At 54.6% G+C, this 16,036-nt stretch overlaps 1 protein-coding gene across 3 annotated transcripts in view; it reads right to left on the reverse strand.

Annotated features, from left to right (window-relative positions):
• Positions 1-16,036, reverse strand: part of FBLN2 (fibulin 2) — an 85,354-nt gene that overhangs the window by 52,864 nt on the left and 16,454 nt on the right. For all 3 annotated transcript variants that reach the window (XM_035723418.1, XM_027586714.2, XM_027586715.2), the window contains exon 2: positions 3,856-5,211. In XM_035723418.1, coding sequence (XP_035579311.1) covers positions 3,856-5,152 — 1,297 coding nt within the window. In that variant the 5' untranslated portion in view covers positions 5,153-5,211. The remainder of the gene's footprint in view (positions 1-3,855; positions 5,212-16,036) is intronic.

A 16,036-nucleotide genomic window follows, 5' to 3' on the forward strand; every position in this document is an offset into this window, starting at 1 on the left:
CCAGCCCTCCCCCCACAAGGTCCCCACTTCCCAAAGGATGCTCCATCGGGTCCCTGACCCCCACCTATCAGGCTTCCCACCGCCCACCCTTCCTGAACTGCGTGTACTCCGTTATGGCCACGAGTAAACCTGTGTGTGTGCACTTATCCTTGAACAACCCCCTCCCCCAAGAGACCTTAGGAGCGGAGAGGCTGTGCTGGCCTTGTTCAAAGGCACAGTCCCCGGCACAGAGAGGGTGGGCCACAAACATCTGTTGAGGAAATAAATAGGTAGAAGGAAGAGAGGAAGGTGACAACCAGTGGCTAACATTTTTAATTACTCAGCAAGTGCTAAGCTCCGTGCCCAGCACTGGACATGAATCAGCTCCTTTCATCCTCAAGACATCCCCACGAAGCAGGGACCTCCCTGCTCCTTACGGATGGAGGAAAGGAGGCACAAAATGGTAAGCCACTTGCCTGAGTTGTGCAGGTCGTGGAGAACTCGTGAGCTGGTGGGGGGCGGATGGACGCGGGGTGAGGAGAGGAGGAAAGATGGATGGGGGTGGTCAGTGGCAGGCCAGTCTTGTTTATCTGGCTAAGGCAAGCTCCCCCCCAACCCCCCACCACTCCCAACCTCCCACACCTTCCTTTCCTTGCACACCAAAAAATGCAGCTGCTGGTCCATGCCCTGCTAATTATCTCTGGGCTTTGCGGGTCCTGGGCCCTCTGCCAGGACAGCCCTTGGATGGGATAGGGGACACCCCATCAGGGGCCCCTGCCCCCAAGCAGCCCTCCTCAAAGGCCACACCCCAAAATCCATTTGAGAAAACACAGGGCAGAGGAAAAAAAACAAAAAACTAGGACTCCTGAGAACAAAGTAAGTCTCCAAGATTCCAAAGGCCCAGAACCACAGAGAGGCCTCTGGAGTGAAAGGCGGGGGTGGGGGGTGGGGGCTGGGGCTATTTTGGAACCTTTGGAGGCTGCAACCCAAACACACGCTGCATGCACCATGCTCCACAGTCAGGCCTGCAAGCTCTCCCAGGCACACGTGTACTTCATTACAGCCCCCAACCCACCCCACGCATGCTCCCTGCAAGCTCAGGGCTGGGTAAGGAGGAGCCCCCTGAAGCCCACTGCCCTGGTTCCAGCCCACCAACTCCCACCATGTGACCTGGAACCACGAGCCACACCTCTCCGACCTTGATGTGCTCAGTTTTAAAGAAGGAGCCCACCTCCCCAGGTTGTGGGAAGGATCAGGTCACAGAAATGGGGCCTGGCACCTAGGAGGTGATCACTCAGCAAGGGTGAGTTCTGTGCCCCACTCACCATAATGGGGCTAGAAGGAGAGCCATCTGGGGTGGTGGGGGGTGATCTTCCCACCAGGTCAGGAGGAGCCTGCAATTTCACCCCCTCACTACACGTGCACAGGCTTTGCACACAGTCTATGCCCAACAAAGGCATAGTACTTGACAGTTGGGAAAACGGGGCCCAGGCCAGTTAAGAGACCTGCCCAAGGCCACACAGCTGTGGGCAGCAGGGTGGGTATATGGGAATGCTGCAGAAATCCCAGAGCCCCCTCATGCCCCCTCCTCCAAGAAACCTCCCCACACACCACCCAGACATCCCTCCCTCACAGCCCCCAGTCTGTGGACATGGGCCATAGTGGTCCATTTCTGCCTCCCCAGGGCCCACCAGGGCCTATTCACAGTTAATGCCTAATGAAGGTTTATAGAGAAGGTTTACATATGAGATTGAACAAGACACAGACTCTCAGCTATAGGGAGGGATCTCTAGACAACCAGACAACTGCCTAGGGTACCCTCAGAGGTGAGGCAGGGAGCTGGGGAGGGTGGTGGTGAGGGGATCAGACAAGACATAAAGATTCTGGGCAACTGGGTGGCTCAGTTGGTTAAGCGACTGCCTTCGGCTCAGGTCATGATCCTGGAGTCCCAAGATCAAGTCCCATATCGGGCTCCCTGCTCAGCAGGGAGTCTGCTTTCCCTCTGACCCTACCCCCTCTCATGTGCTCTCTCTCTCATTCTCTCTCTCAAATAAATAAAATCTTAAAAAAAAAAAAAAGATTCAGGGAATGCTTCCTGGAGGAGGTGCTACCTAAGCTGGCTGGGAACAAATGTGTGGAAATGGGTGGAAGAGAGGGGATATGTCCGCGTAAGGTGTTCCTAGGATGGCTGGGAAGCTATGATGAAAAAGGATGGTAGGGGGCGTGGCCAGAAAGCCCCCAGTGATTCACTTATTTATTTACCCGATATTTACCGAGCACCAACTGTGCTGCCAGGCCCTACTGGAGGTCCTTAGGCATAGCAGAAGAGATGACAGATGTGGTCCCTCCACTCATGGCACTAACATTCTACTGGGGTGACAACATTAAACAAGTTAACTACATGCTATAATGTCAGGTATTGCTAGGAAAAATTAAAGCAGGGTAAGAGGAAGGTGGAGTGCTCTTTTAACTGGGTAGTCAGAGAAGGCCTCTCTGGGGAGGTGGCCTGGAAAACAGAGCCACATGGACACCTGGGAGAGCATGTTAAGAGGGGGTGGCAAGTGCAAAGGCCCTGAGGGAGAAGGTCAATAGGGACTAAGTGTTTATGTCCCACTCCCAACTTCATATGTTAAAACCCTAATGGGGGGAGGGGTCAGTTAAGCATCTATCTTCAGCTCAGGTCATGATCCCAGGGTCCTGGGATCCAGCCCCACATCGGGCTCCCTGCTCAGTGGGGAGTTCTGCTTCTTCCTCTCCCTCTGCCCCTCCCACTGCCCCACTTGTGCTCGCTCGCTATCTCTCTCTCAAATAAATAAAATCTTAAAAAAAAAAAAAACCCTAATAGGGATGGTATGTGGAGACAAACCTTTGGGGATGTAATTAGGCCATGAGGGTGGATCCCTCATGATGGGATTAGTGCCCTTCTAAGAAGAGATGTAAGAAAACTTGCTCCTTCTCTGTGTATCTCAGATGAGATGCACCCTCATCTCATTGTGTCATGCAAGGACGCAATGAGCAGATGGCCATCTGCAAACCAGGACACGGGCTCTCACCGGACACCAGGTCTGCTGGCACCCTGATCTTGGCCTTCCCAGCCTCCAGACCTGTGAGAAATAAATGCTTGGGGTGTAAGCCCCCCGGTCTATGGCATTTTTGTAACAGCAGCCAGAACAGACTAAGACAAGGGTGATGGAGAAGTGGTCCAGGAGGTCACGGGGCTGACTGGGGCAGAGCCTGTGGCCCTGGAGAAAGCTTTGGCTTCTACTCTGAGTAGGCAGGAGCCCGGGAGGTGCTGCACAGAGCAGGGATGAGAATGATGTGTGTTGCTGGCAGGGGTGGCAGCCCTGGTCCTGGGCTATCGCAAAGAGCCCCCACGAGAGACCACATCTCTTCTGCTGTCACCTCAGAGACCAAGAACACAGCCACGCCCAGAGGCTACTGTCAAAGGGGGATGAAAGCAAGCCACTGGAACAGGTCTGCAAAACTCCCCACTTCCTGCCAGGGCACCTGTGGACCCCCCACCTGGGCCCACCTGCACCTGAGCTGGAACCCTCCTCAGGGACCTCCAGCCCTGAGAAGGTATGCCTAAGAGGCCCTCAACCACAGCCCCACCAGGTAGCCCAGCACCTACTGCAAGAGGGACTTCAGCCCTACCAACCCACTCTGTCCCTAGGAGGGCAGCCGGAGAGAAAGTGCCATCTCAGAGCCGCCTGCCCTGTAGTGTTATGGGCTGGGCTGACTGTCCTTAGCCTGGCCCTACAGACCCAGCTTCTCCAGCCCCAGGCAACTGGGCAGAGAGCTGGGGGCCCTGATGGGGCCCTGAGGCTGCCCTTCCCTGGGCTGAGTGCCCTTGGAGGAACTAGAATAGGGTCTTACCTTCAGGGTCACCTCTGGGGACAGAATGAACAGAGTTGGGGTCTGTCTCCTCCTCTGGCCGAGAACGGGGCAGAACTGGCGGCTGCTTGGGCACTTCCTGGGTAGGTGGGACCCAGGCTGCCTCTTGGGGAGATAGGGTCAGGATGGTGTGGGGGTTGGGCTTCATCGTGCCCCCAGGAGAGCTCGGTGCGGCCTGTGATGGGGGGACACTGGTCGAGCTTGACCCCAGAACGTGCCCGGCTCCCTCCTGCCCAGCACTGTGGAGGGTGGCCTGAGCTTCTGGAATTAAGTTCTCTTCAGGCCCTGCCCTCGCCTCTGCCTTGTCCTCTTGGGCAGGGAGACCAGGCCCAGTTGGGCCTGGAGTGGGTGATCCATCCAGCCCCCTGGGGCCACCTGCTGCTGGCTGCTCCCTGGTGGCCAATTCCTCTGTCTCCTCCTGCCCTTCACCCTGGCTCTCTTCTGTCACTCTCCTGGCTTTGGCTTGCACAGGGGCCGGGGGACCCAGGGCAGCAGCCGCCGTGGGCCTAGGGAGGGCGGCCAGCCAGGGGGTGGCCTGGATGGCGGAGGACAGCTGACTGCCGCCTCCCAGAGCAGCTGGGCCCCCAGCGCCTGCCTGGAGCTCGCCCGCTAGGGCCGCTGCAGCTTCCGCCTCAGCCACCTCCTGGTCATAGCTGTAGGGGTCTTCATAGTGTCGCTTGGGGTCACCCTCCTCCGCATCCGAGAAGTTTCCAGCAGCAGCCACAGGCACGGCTTTGGCGTCTCCACGGCAACCAGGGAGCTGGTAGCAGATGAGCTCGCCCCCAGCATCAGGACAGTGGCAGGCCCGGCAGGGCGGCAGGTGGACAGTGTGGCCGGCAGCGTACTTGCGCCCGGTGTGGACACAGCCCACCTGGCCACACTGCGGGCAGCTGTCGGCCGCCACCACGGCCTCAATGCAGTTGGGGGGCAGCTCTGGGCACAGCATGAACTGGCAGCTGATCTTGCCGCCGCCCGGCGGGCAGGAGCACTCGGTGCTGCCGAAGTCCACGAAGTAGGACTGGCCAGCGGGCACGCGGCCACGCACAAAGCCGCCTTGCAGGCAGTCGTAGTACTGGTAACCCTCGCACGCACAGCCCTGCTGCACGCACGTGGCGCAGCAGGCGCCCGGCTCCAGCGCCTCCTCGATGCAGTTCTCCAGCGGCGCACACTCGACGCCCGTGCAGTCCTGCCTCGGGGCGGCCGTGCCGGCGTGCGGGCCCAGGGCCAGGGCCAGGGCCAGGGCCAGCAAGGCTCCCGCAGGCTCCTGGAGCCGCGCCATGGTCCCACGGCCGGCCCAGGTGCTGCCTTGAGATGAACCGTGTCCTCTGCTGCGAGGCCCTGGGGGAACGGGAAGGAACACCTGTCAGCACCCCGCGGGGGCCCACCCACGTGGACACATGCCAGCGCACACACGCACATGGCTGGACAGCGCCCCAGCTGGCTTCCCTCCCACGTGTGCACCCCTGGAGTACAGCACACACACGTGCTCCTAGGCACGTCTGCTCAGATGCACAGACGGGGGCCTCGGCCGTCGCTCACGTGCCACAGGTGTCGGCGTGCAGAGCCGCCAACGTGGCCCCAGTGTGGGGCCACTGAACCCCCCCACCCTCACCTGCCTTCTGATATATGCCCTCTGAGTGGGAGCCTCCTGCCCACGGCCCTTCCCCCCCCACACACCCCTGCACTCTTACTCACACTCATTCGGGCACATGTCTGGTGTCTCACACCCTTGGTGACAGGCACACAGTTACACACACACAGTCTCACCCACAGCCTCATCCATGTGCCGGGACATCACAGGTGGTCACACACACACGACCACCCAAATGATTTCTCTCCCCACCGAAGTCCAACTCAATCCCCAGCCATCCACCAAGAGGCCCGGCCGCCAGCCAGACGATACAGTCAGGTAGATGCTGGGCACGAACAAGCCTCCTCCCGGGCTGCGGCACACCCAGCCAAGCCCCCCACCGCAGCCCTCAGACCACAGGGCTCAGGAACACACCCCCGCCAGAAGACTCCCTCAGACTACAAGTTTAGCCACAGGAGAGGTTCCTGCCAATGTCCTCAGCTGTCTCTGTAAATGTTACCACCATTCCCAGAATTATTCTAGATACCTGCTGTCCTTAACACCCCACCCCCCAAGTCCTGCCCACTCTCCCCCAGGAACAGCTCTCCACTCTCTGCTCCTTCCATCTGTTTCCTTGGCCCCACCCCAGCCCCAGCCTCACCTCCCATCTGCCCTGGGATATGCCCTCCCTGCTCTCCCCAACCCTACTCAGCCCTTCCTCTGCGAAGCCCATGTGACCTGAGAGCAGCTGACCCCAACACGCTGTGGCCCCAAGCCCCATGGAGGCTTCCCTGCTCCAGCAAGGAAAGGTCCGCGGTCCCAGTGGGAACCGCCCTGACCCTGCCCTCACTCCCAGACATGGGCTCCTTCTCCACCCACCGCAGCGAGGCTGAGCTATTGTTTGCAGTCACTTTGCTAAAATTGTCTGGCTTTCCAAAAAAAGGGGGGGGAAAGACAATAAAGTGGCATCTCTAGTATTTTAAGTGCTTGTTATTTCAAACCTATAAATATAATAATTTCAAACATTTCAACATTCAAACAATATAACAATAACTTCTCTAAAAGTTTCTGACAAGAGGAGACAGGGAGCAGAGAGCATTGCCACCACTGTTTCTAGAGGAAGCAGCCTTATGCTGCTGTACCCACCCACCCCGGCCCCCCACCCCAAACTATCCCCAGGGCACGGTGAGCAGGCAGGACTGGAGTGGAGTGCAAGGATCTGAGTCAAGGGGGGCAGTGACAGCAACTCAGCACCCAGCACAGCAGGATAAGGAGCTTGGCCTCTGCCAGCCAGTCAACCAGAACTGACTGAACAGGTCCTATGTGCCGGGCACCTTAGAACTGGAGGGTTCTCAGCAAATAAGACAGATCCATGGCCATGCTGCCAGCTCAGTCTCTGATGTGGGGAGGCAGGTAATAAACCCACAGCAAAGCAGTAGATTACTGAATGCCTGGCAGGAGTAAGTACAATGGAGAAATAAATGACAGAAAGCAAGGAAGTGGGCAGGAAGTGACTGGGCCTGTGGGAAAGCTCATTTTAGCCAGGGTGGTCAAGCAAGGCTTCTCTAAGGAAGTGCCATTTCATGAGACCTGAGGAAATCAAAGGAGACAGTCATGTGAATATCTGGAGGTAAAGGCATATCTGTATGTCAGCCAACCAAACAGCAAGTGCAAAGGGCCCGAGGCAGCAGGAGGGAGATGAGGAACAGCAGAGGGCCACCATAGTCTGGGTGAGCCGAGGTTTTGGCCCAAGGACCTGGAAGGATGGAGCTCTGCCTTCCTGAGACAAGGAAGGCTGCCAAAGGAGGGCCTGCAGAGAGGGATGTGCAGCCCAGTTTGGGCCATGCCAAATTTGAGAAGCCCAAGGAAAGTCCAAATGAATTTGGTAAAGACACAAACGGACATCCACCCCTGCTCCCCAACCAAGAAGCCATCTCAGGAGGCGAGTGGGTGGGGGAGGGGGCTCTATAAAGTGCAACTAGGAATCGGCTGTAGGGAGAACTGGGGCCTGTGGTCCCCCCTGATCAGGTCAATGACCCTCTACCTGGAGATTGTGGGGCACGAAGGCCTGAAAGCAGCCCCTGAGTCCACTCTCAATAGCGTCATTTAAGAAAACATTGCAAACCAAGACCCAAAACCTCCTCCCACCTCCACCTTGCCCACACGAACAATGCATCCCCAAGAGGCAAATATTCCCGCCACAGGCTGGCAGGCTTCTTCCAGAGCTTCTCCCAGAGGAACTTTGTTCCCAGCCAGCCCTGCCACACTCCACCCCATCTCACATCCTCCCATGAGTTGGTCCCCTAGTTCCTCTCGGCCTCTGGGTGCCCTGGCCCCCCCAAGCGTTACATTCTACCCACACCTAGGTGATTCTAGGTCTTGGGTTCGCCCATCATCCCCACCCCAGGCCCGGGGAAGCATAAAGAACATCAGGCCCTGGCTTTGCGTACTCCTCATTTGCTGTGCAACCCTGAGCCAGGCCCTTGCCCTCTCTGAGCCTGCATTTGTACACAATGAAGAGGCTCCACCACACCTCCGGTCACAACAGGGGGCCCCACGGGTTCTGGGGTTCTAGTCAGCCAACTCGTGTGTTTTGTTTATCCCACACAGTGGGTTTTAGCTTTAAATTAGTTAGCCAGCATTTACAAATTGGAAATGTTCACATGAAAATTCAGGTTTCTAAAAAAGAAAAAAAAAAAAAGAGAAAGAAAATTTCTGACTCCTCTTGAAAACCACCGAGCCCTAGCCACCCTGAGATGTCATAATGGGGTATGGGCTCCTGCTCCCCACAAAGCCTATGTGACTTATACATGGTTGGCTGTGCTTGAATTCAGGGTCCCCCCAGGCTCACTCCTAAACTGGGAATCTCATGCTCATTCCCACTATGGTCTCCAGCTGGAAGAATGGAAGTCTGGGGCTCATGACATGCTGCTCAGAGCCTCCTGGTGCTGTCTGACGGTTGTATGCCCACCTGCGAGAGGGGTGGGACCAACGGAAACGTGTTCAGAGGAGGTAGCCCAATGGAGAGGGTCCTGAGCCCCTTAGGGTGGCTCACCTGGAGAAGAGCAGCCTCAGAAAGCCCTGGTATATCTCCACAGCTGTTCCGGGTAGGTCAGGACCCACAGGTGTGTATGAAGGGTGGACCGGGGTAGACTTCAGCTCCACAGGGGAATAGTTTTCTCCAGGTCAAGCATTAGACCAGGCTGCTAGGGGAAAGGGGTAAGTTCCCTGTCCGTGGAGATAAGCAAGCAGGGCTGGAAACACACAGGTGACAAGTAGGAGAGCACAATCTCTACACTGCTGTTCTCAGATTGAAACGTGTTCCTCCTGGATACTCCAGCTGCTGTTTTCCCACGGCCCCCACAGCAAGTGGCCCCCTTCATGTCTGGCTTCTGCAGACATGCCCCCCCTTCCAATCTAAAAAGAGGAGCCACAAGCGGAGGGGCTGAGAAAGGGAGGCTGACCTCCATGCAGGGGGTAGCCCCAGCAGCCAGACTGTGGTCACAAACAAAGAGCCTCCAGCCAGGCTGCCCAGTGCCAGCAGGCTGGGTCACACCCTCCCAAGGTGGGAAATTATCAGGGACCAGGGGAAGGCAGAGTCAAACCCACACAGCTTCTGCTCTATACCCAGCCCGCTGGCAAAGCTGGCTAACATATGCACATTCATAATAACAAAACTGTGATTACGACAAGACCAGCTGGTCCACGTGACCACGGGAGCAGACACCCCTGGAGAGGAGCGTCTATGCAGTTAGGTCCGCAAGCATGTGCAGCGCACACAGGCCGCGTCCTCCTGTCCAGCGAGCTATCCAGGGAAATCTGCAGAGGTCCACGTGCCCACAGTGGTAACCAGGTATTCGTCTGGCGGTAGGTGGGGACCCAGCAGGCGCAGGCCACGATGCCGTTCCTTGTCCCCAGATCCACTCCCTGCCCTCCTCCACCCTGTTCTGCACCTGGGAGGCTGACCTTTCCTGCACCCCTCAATGGCAGCCACTGATAGGAGATCAGAGGATAGAGTATCTTATTCCCCATCTGCCAGCCCTCTTCCCTCCAGGGCAGGGGTTGGTGGTGGCTGCCCCCTCCACCGAAGGCCACAACTCCAGTTGGGTGACCCTGCTAGGTTCGGAGAGCTGCCTCTCCCCAGCCCCTGCAGGCCCAGGGTGCTAAGGACTCCCCACCCACCACCACGACTCCAAGCACAGTCCAAACCCCTAGAGTTCCCCCGACCCTTCCCACACCTAGGTTCTATGACTCTTCATTAACCACTCCTCTGGTAAACCCTGGGAGCCCCCCACCCCGTTTCCTGCTGGGACCCTGCCAGACACATCCTTGTGAGGACCCCACCGAATGCTAGGTCGATGATTTGGTGTGCACAGAGCAACAAGGATGGACCTTAAAAATAGAACACAAAGTGGAACAGGTAAGAAACAGAACAAGCTAGCCCAACACTGCTCACGGGGAGTAAAACTACACATGCCCAAAGTAAAATATACCATTTGCAAAACACAGGCAAACAGATATACACTGAGCGGAGCTGGAAGTCTGCCACAGTGGGAAAACGGAATGGCATGGGGAGCAAAGATAATAGGAATAAACCGACCAATAAAATAAAAGCAGGACCCTGCAGAGACCAAGATAATAGTGTGTTATTAGTTGAGGAGTATAATTAACTCAACTCTGAGTGCCTGAGGTTTAGCTGAAAAAACAAAAAGAATCCCATGTCCTAACTGGGCCCCTCTATAAGCAGGAACCCCACCAGCCTGAGGGAGGGTTCAGGTCAGGGGTCCTTCCTGTACCGAGCTCCACAGTGGCATGGCCACATGACCACACCCAGCCAATCCACAAAGTTCATCCCCCCTTCACTGGGATTGGTTGAGGGATGGGCCTGGGGACCCGTGTAACCTGTGAGACTCAGAACTCCAACTGCTCCCGTAGGGGAGTGGCAGTGGGGATGCTGAGCTGCCTGTATGAGGCCTGGTGGCTTCCACCTGGTTGTCTGAGGGCACCGAGGCACCAGGGAAGATGTGTGACCACCCTACTGATGAGACCACATGAGCCACGGCCCTGGGCATTCTGGAGGCCCCCACCCGCCCGGAGGCCAGGTGAACACCACTGATGTCCCCAACTGATGCTGAAAGAAGGAGCCAAGGCCTGCCTAAATTCCTGAGCAAATTACAGGAGTGTTGTTGATCTCAGCTGCCAGGGGTCCAGGTAGTTGGTCATGCAGCAATAGATAACCAGAACCACTGGGATCTAAGCAGTGAAACACAGATGGGTGTCTGGTGTCCTTTCTGGTCTTCTGGGTTTCAGTCTGCCACTCTCTACAATGAACAGCCACCATCGGTGTGGAGGTGGGACTGAAGGCCAGGGAGCCACTGACACAGCTGGGAAAGCGTCCACCTCTGTGGGGTAAGTCTTTTACTCCCAGAACTGGAGATCCCGGAGGCGGCTCCAGGCAGGACCAGCGGGCCGGTTGAGATCATGGTTCAGGCTGCTAATAGCTTTGGTCTTTATTGATGGGACACCTGCTGTGGGTGGGGGCAGCGGGGATTCTGTGGTAGCCTAGGGTCAGGTTCTCATGGGTGGGGTGGGTGCACACTCAGTAAGGGTCTCTTCCCAGGGAGCATCCCCCGAGACAGGTGGCTGAGCGCACTGTGTGGAGACATGCCTACTCTCCTTCCCGCCCCCCACCCCAGGGTGTGGGGAGTGGGCAGCGTCAGGGAGGGAGATCTCTGAGCAGAGTCAGAGGTGCCTTGGGGTGCTGCTCGAATCTCAATGACCCTCCCTCACTCTGGCTGCAAGCTCCTCTCTCTGCTGCCCTCAAGACTGCCGCCCCAAAATGAAACGTGTATCTCTGCAGGAAGCTGGCACCGCTTCCCACAGCCCCATCCATAGCAGGGCCAGATAAGAACTCTCTGGGCTGGCAAGGCCATGCTGTACCACAACCCCACGTGGCCCTGGGAGACACTGATTCATCACCGGTGCTGTTATCAAAAGTGGGGTCTGGCTTCATGTAGCGTCAAATCACAAGATAAGGAAATGCTTCCTTTCCCCAGTCTTCTGATCCTTCTGATCCTGACAAGAACAGGCTTGCCAAAGCTAGCAAATAAAAATACAAGACAAGCAGTTGTAGGGGAACTTCAGATAAGCAATGTGCAAATGCTTAGCATAAGTATGTCCTGCACAATACTGGAGACATACTTATTCATTGTGTATCTGGAATTCCAATTTAACTGGGCATCCCACATTTTTACCAAGCAACCCCAGACAAGAAGAAAAGCTCAGGTTGGTGCTGGTATGGCTTCAACACCTTCTAAATATGTGCAGGGGATCTCTCTTTTAAACAAGAAACAGCTATATCAAAACAGTGGGACTTTCAAGCAGTGGGGGATGACAGAAGAGAAATAAACATACAAGGCCCTCGTAGACACACCAGTTACAAACATGTGAGTCATCGGGGCCACCTGGTCCTGCTCCTCCCAGAAGCCCGCCCCAAACAGTTGCCCCCTGCCCCCAAGTCCAATCAGAGGGTGGTCCCAAACCAGCCAACTGCTCACAGGACACATCTGGGGGGCCCACGTGTGCTCTTGAAATTAGTTGCTGATATTCTAACATTTCAATGTCATTAATTTATCATTAATTTAGTGGTATAACATTTAAAATCCAAACACTCTGCACTGAAGCTAGACCCCCCCAACTTCTCCAGGAAAAACAGAGGGTAGGGCCTGAGAACAGGGCTCTTCTGGTCCACGGCAAGTCCACGCTCACTCCCCATTGGCATCAGTGGGTTCCCTGGGTCACTGTCCCCTTGGTCCCCCTTAAACCTTGGGCTTCTTATCCACAGCCAAAGTTGGGAGGCCCCGAGGAGGTGGGAGTTCCTGCCCCCTCCTACCCAGGGGCTCCTCCTGAATGTCCTGGTCTCCTGGGTGAGGACCCATCTCTTCTCTAAGTGGCAGACAGTGGGAATTCTGCCCTCTTGCAAGGTACCTGCTACCACCCAGGTGGCCTAGCAGGCCACAGTGTATCAATCCCATCAGATTCCAACCGCATCCCACAGTCATACAAGATGCAAAACGCAGTAGGGAATACAGGAGTTACACATTGTCTTAGATGGTGACCCCCAGAGGCAGAGCCTGACATAGGTTCTCGTACACATGACTTACTGGGGGACAAAACTGAGCAAAGATGGGGTATTGGCTGGAGTCCAGCACTAGCCTGATCCCTGGGGAGCCCTGAGGACTGTGACTGGCACCCCAGGACTTGTCCCACTCAGAGACCTCAGTCAGTCACTGGCCAAGGGCCACAGTGGGGTGAAGAGGGAAGGATTACTTCCCAGGCATGTAGTGGGAGGCAATGCCTGTTGGCCAAGGGCAAGCCTCTGCAGAAGGACGCAGGTGGGAGCCATTAGCAGGAACACCTGGAGCATCTGGGGGATGAGGGGGACCAGATGGGGCACCAGCAGTGACCACAGTACCTCTCACACACCCACACACACACACACACACAGGGCAGAAGCAGATAAAACAGTATAGTCCTAGGAAGTGTCCCCAAACCTACCCTTAATTTATAATTTAGTCTGAGATCACCCCAGGCACAGAAAGGTAAGAAAGTATGTACTAAAAATAGTGTTTGCACACCCATGCTCATTGCAGCATTATTCACAAGAGCCAAAAGGCAGAAGCAACCCAGGTGTCCATCAACAGGTGAGTAGATAAACAAAATATGGTCTATACCTACACTGGAATATTATTCTGCCTTAAAAAGGAAGGAAGTTCTGACACAGACTACGGCATGGGCGAACACTGCAGACAATGTGAAATGAAGCAGGCACCACAGGACAAATCCTATAGATCCCACTTGTCTGAGGTCCCTAGAGTCATCAAGTCCATAGAGACAGAAAGTAGGGTGGTGGGTGCCAGGGGCTGGGGTTAGGGGAAGTGGAGAGCTGTTTCATGCGGACAGAGTGTCAGTCTGGGAAGATGAAAAAATCATGGAGATGGACGGTGGGGATGGTTGCACCACAGTATGAATGTGCTTAACGCCACCAAACTGCACACTTAAAAGTGGCCAAGATGGCCAGTTTTCTATTATGTGTATTTTACTACAATAAAAAGTAAAAACACATGCACTATGGAGCCAGAAGTGAATAACAGACGAGCACACAGAGGAGAGGAAAGAAGGAACCGCACTGCAGGCCCCACAGGAAACAAGGGCTGCCCCTGACACCTCCCCTTGGTAGTAAGCTTCCTGGCAGCCAAAGCCAGAGGGAAATTAGAGGATGACCCAGTGCTCCTTGTCTGATCAGAGGAAGTCATCTAGTTCATTGTGAAAAATAAACTTGTTCTTGGCAGAAAATGTTAGCAGGGATTTTAGCTGTTGGTTAGGTTCATACTCAACTATCACTTCCTCAGTGCCAACACGACAAACACTGGACCCAGGCTTTCCAAGACAGTTTATTTTTTTTTTAAGATTTTATTTATTTATGTGAGAGAGAGAGAGAGAGGACAAAAGCAGGGGTGAGCAGCAGAGGGAGAGGGAGAAGCAGACTCCCCACCGAGCAGGGAGCCTAATGTGGAGCTTGATCCCAGGACCCTGAGATCATGACCCAAGCTGAAGGCAGACACTTAACCAACTGAGCCACCCAGACACCCCAAGGTTTATTTTATTAACCATGCTCTGCAGATAGGGAAACTCAGGCCCAGACAGAGTAAATGATCTGCCCAAGGTCACATCACCAGTAAAAAATGGGGATTTGAACCCAGGTCTGTCTAGCTAAGGGAATACAGCCAGAGTCCTTTCGCTTGTCAATATTCATCACACACCTGCGACCTGCCACCTTCTATTATAGATACTGGGATGAGGCAGTGAACCAAACCAACAAAGGGGCAACGGGGCCAATACTGGCGGAAGGAAGAAACAGGGAACAAATGAGTAAGAAGATAATACAGGCATTGTGAAGAATGGGGACTGTGCACTTCTCTGGCAAGAGTGGTCAGAGCAGGGGCGCCTGGGTGGCTCAGTTGGTTAAGCGACTGCCTTCGGCTCAGGTCATGATCCTGGAGTCCCGGGATCGAGTCCCACATCGGGCTCCCTGCTCAGCAGGGAGTCTGCTTCTCCCTCTGACCCTCTTCCCTCTCGTGCTCTCTCTCTCTCATTCTCTCTCTCTCAAATAAATAATAAAAATAAAATCTTTAAAAAAAAAAAAAAAAAAGAGTGGTCAGAGCAGGGGCACCTTGGTGGTGCTGTCAGTTAAGCATCTGACTCTTAGTTTCAGGTCAGGACATAATCTCAGGGTCCTGGGATCAAGGCCCGCATCGGGCTCCGTGCTCAGTGCAAGTCTGTTTGAGATTCTCTCTCCCTCTCCCTCTGCCCCCTACCCGCTAGTGCTTCCTCTCTCTCTAAAATAAATCAATAAATCTTAAAAAAAAAAAAAAAAAAAAAGGTTAATGGTCAGAGCAACCACATGAAAGAGGTGACATTTCAGCTGAGACTTGCCTGGCAAAAATGTGGTGGCCACACAAAGATCTGGGGAGTGGCATCCAGGCAGCGATAAGAGCACAGGCAAAGGCCCTGAGGCAGGAACCAGCTTGACACACTGTGGCTGGTATGCAGGAAACAGAAGAGAGCAGGATATGGTGAGGTGAGCAGCAAGAGGAGAAAAGATAGAAGTAGAGATGTGAAAATCAAGGAAAGAAAGAAGCTCCAAAGAGGAGGTCCATCAGCCCCCCATGTGCAGTGCCCCAGAGAACTCAGCAAAGCATCCAGTACATTTAACAGACACTGTTTCAACAGGGTGGTGGGGGCCACCACTAGGTCCAGCACACTGGAAATTCAAAAAGGAACTACAGGGGGGCCTGGGTGGCTCAGTTGGTTGAGCATCCAATTCTTGATTTCGGCTCGGGTCACGATCTCAGGGTCATGGGATCGGGCCCCAGGTCACCTACTTGAGATTCTCTCTCTTCCTCTCCCTCTGCCCCCCCATTCACGCTCTCTCCCCCACCCCCTTTCCAAAAAGAAAAAGAAAAGAAAAAAGAAGGAACTACAGACATCCTTTTCAAAAGGAGTCCAAGGAAGATTCCAGTCCATAAAGTCTGAAACCAGGTATAACCTAAACAACATCATATAGGGAACACAAAAGTGGGAGACAGAACTAAAAAACCAAACTAGAACGGCCACCATAGAAGTCTGGTGATGGGTACCTGGTGGGGGGAAGGGCACAGGGAAGGACCACAGGAGCTCCTGGGTATGGACACTGTCCTCCTGAATCCCCCAAGTAGTGGTAACTCAAGGGTACGCTTTTATGTACTTTCTTTTATGTGTGCTTTTTCACAATAAAAGAGATTTTTTAAAAGAAAAGAAAAAAGAGCCAATTATAGCAGTCCAGGAAAAGAAAACAAGAGCAAGAAAGGGTGTTGGCAGAGGAAATGGGAAGGAGGGGAGGGATGTGAAAAATAGTCACAAATTACTGAAAGAAAGTGATCACATTTGGCTTCCGTCTTTAAAGTCTTATTTCCCTTCATTTCCTTGTAGGCGAAAGTCTTTATAATCGCTGACATGGTTGGCAAGAAGACAAGGCTGGCCATGAGGAGAACG

Source organism: Zalophus californianus, chromosome 1 (assembly GCF_009762305.2).
Source record: "Zalophus californianus isolate mZalCal1 chromosome 1, mZalCal1.pri.v2, whole genome shotgun sequence".
Taxonomy (NCBI): Eukaryota; Metazoa; Chordata; class Mammalia; order Carnivora; family Otariidae; genus Zalophus; species Zalophus californianus.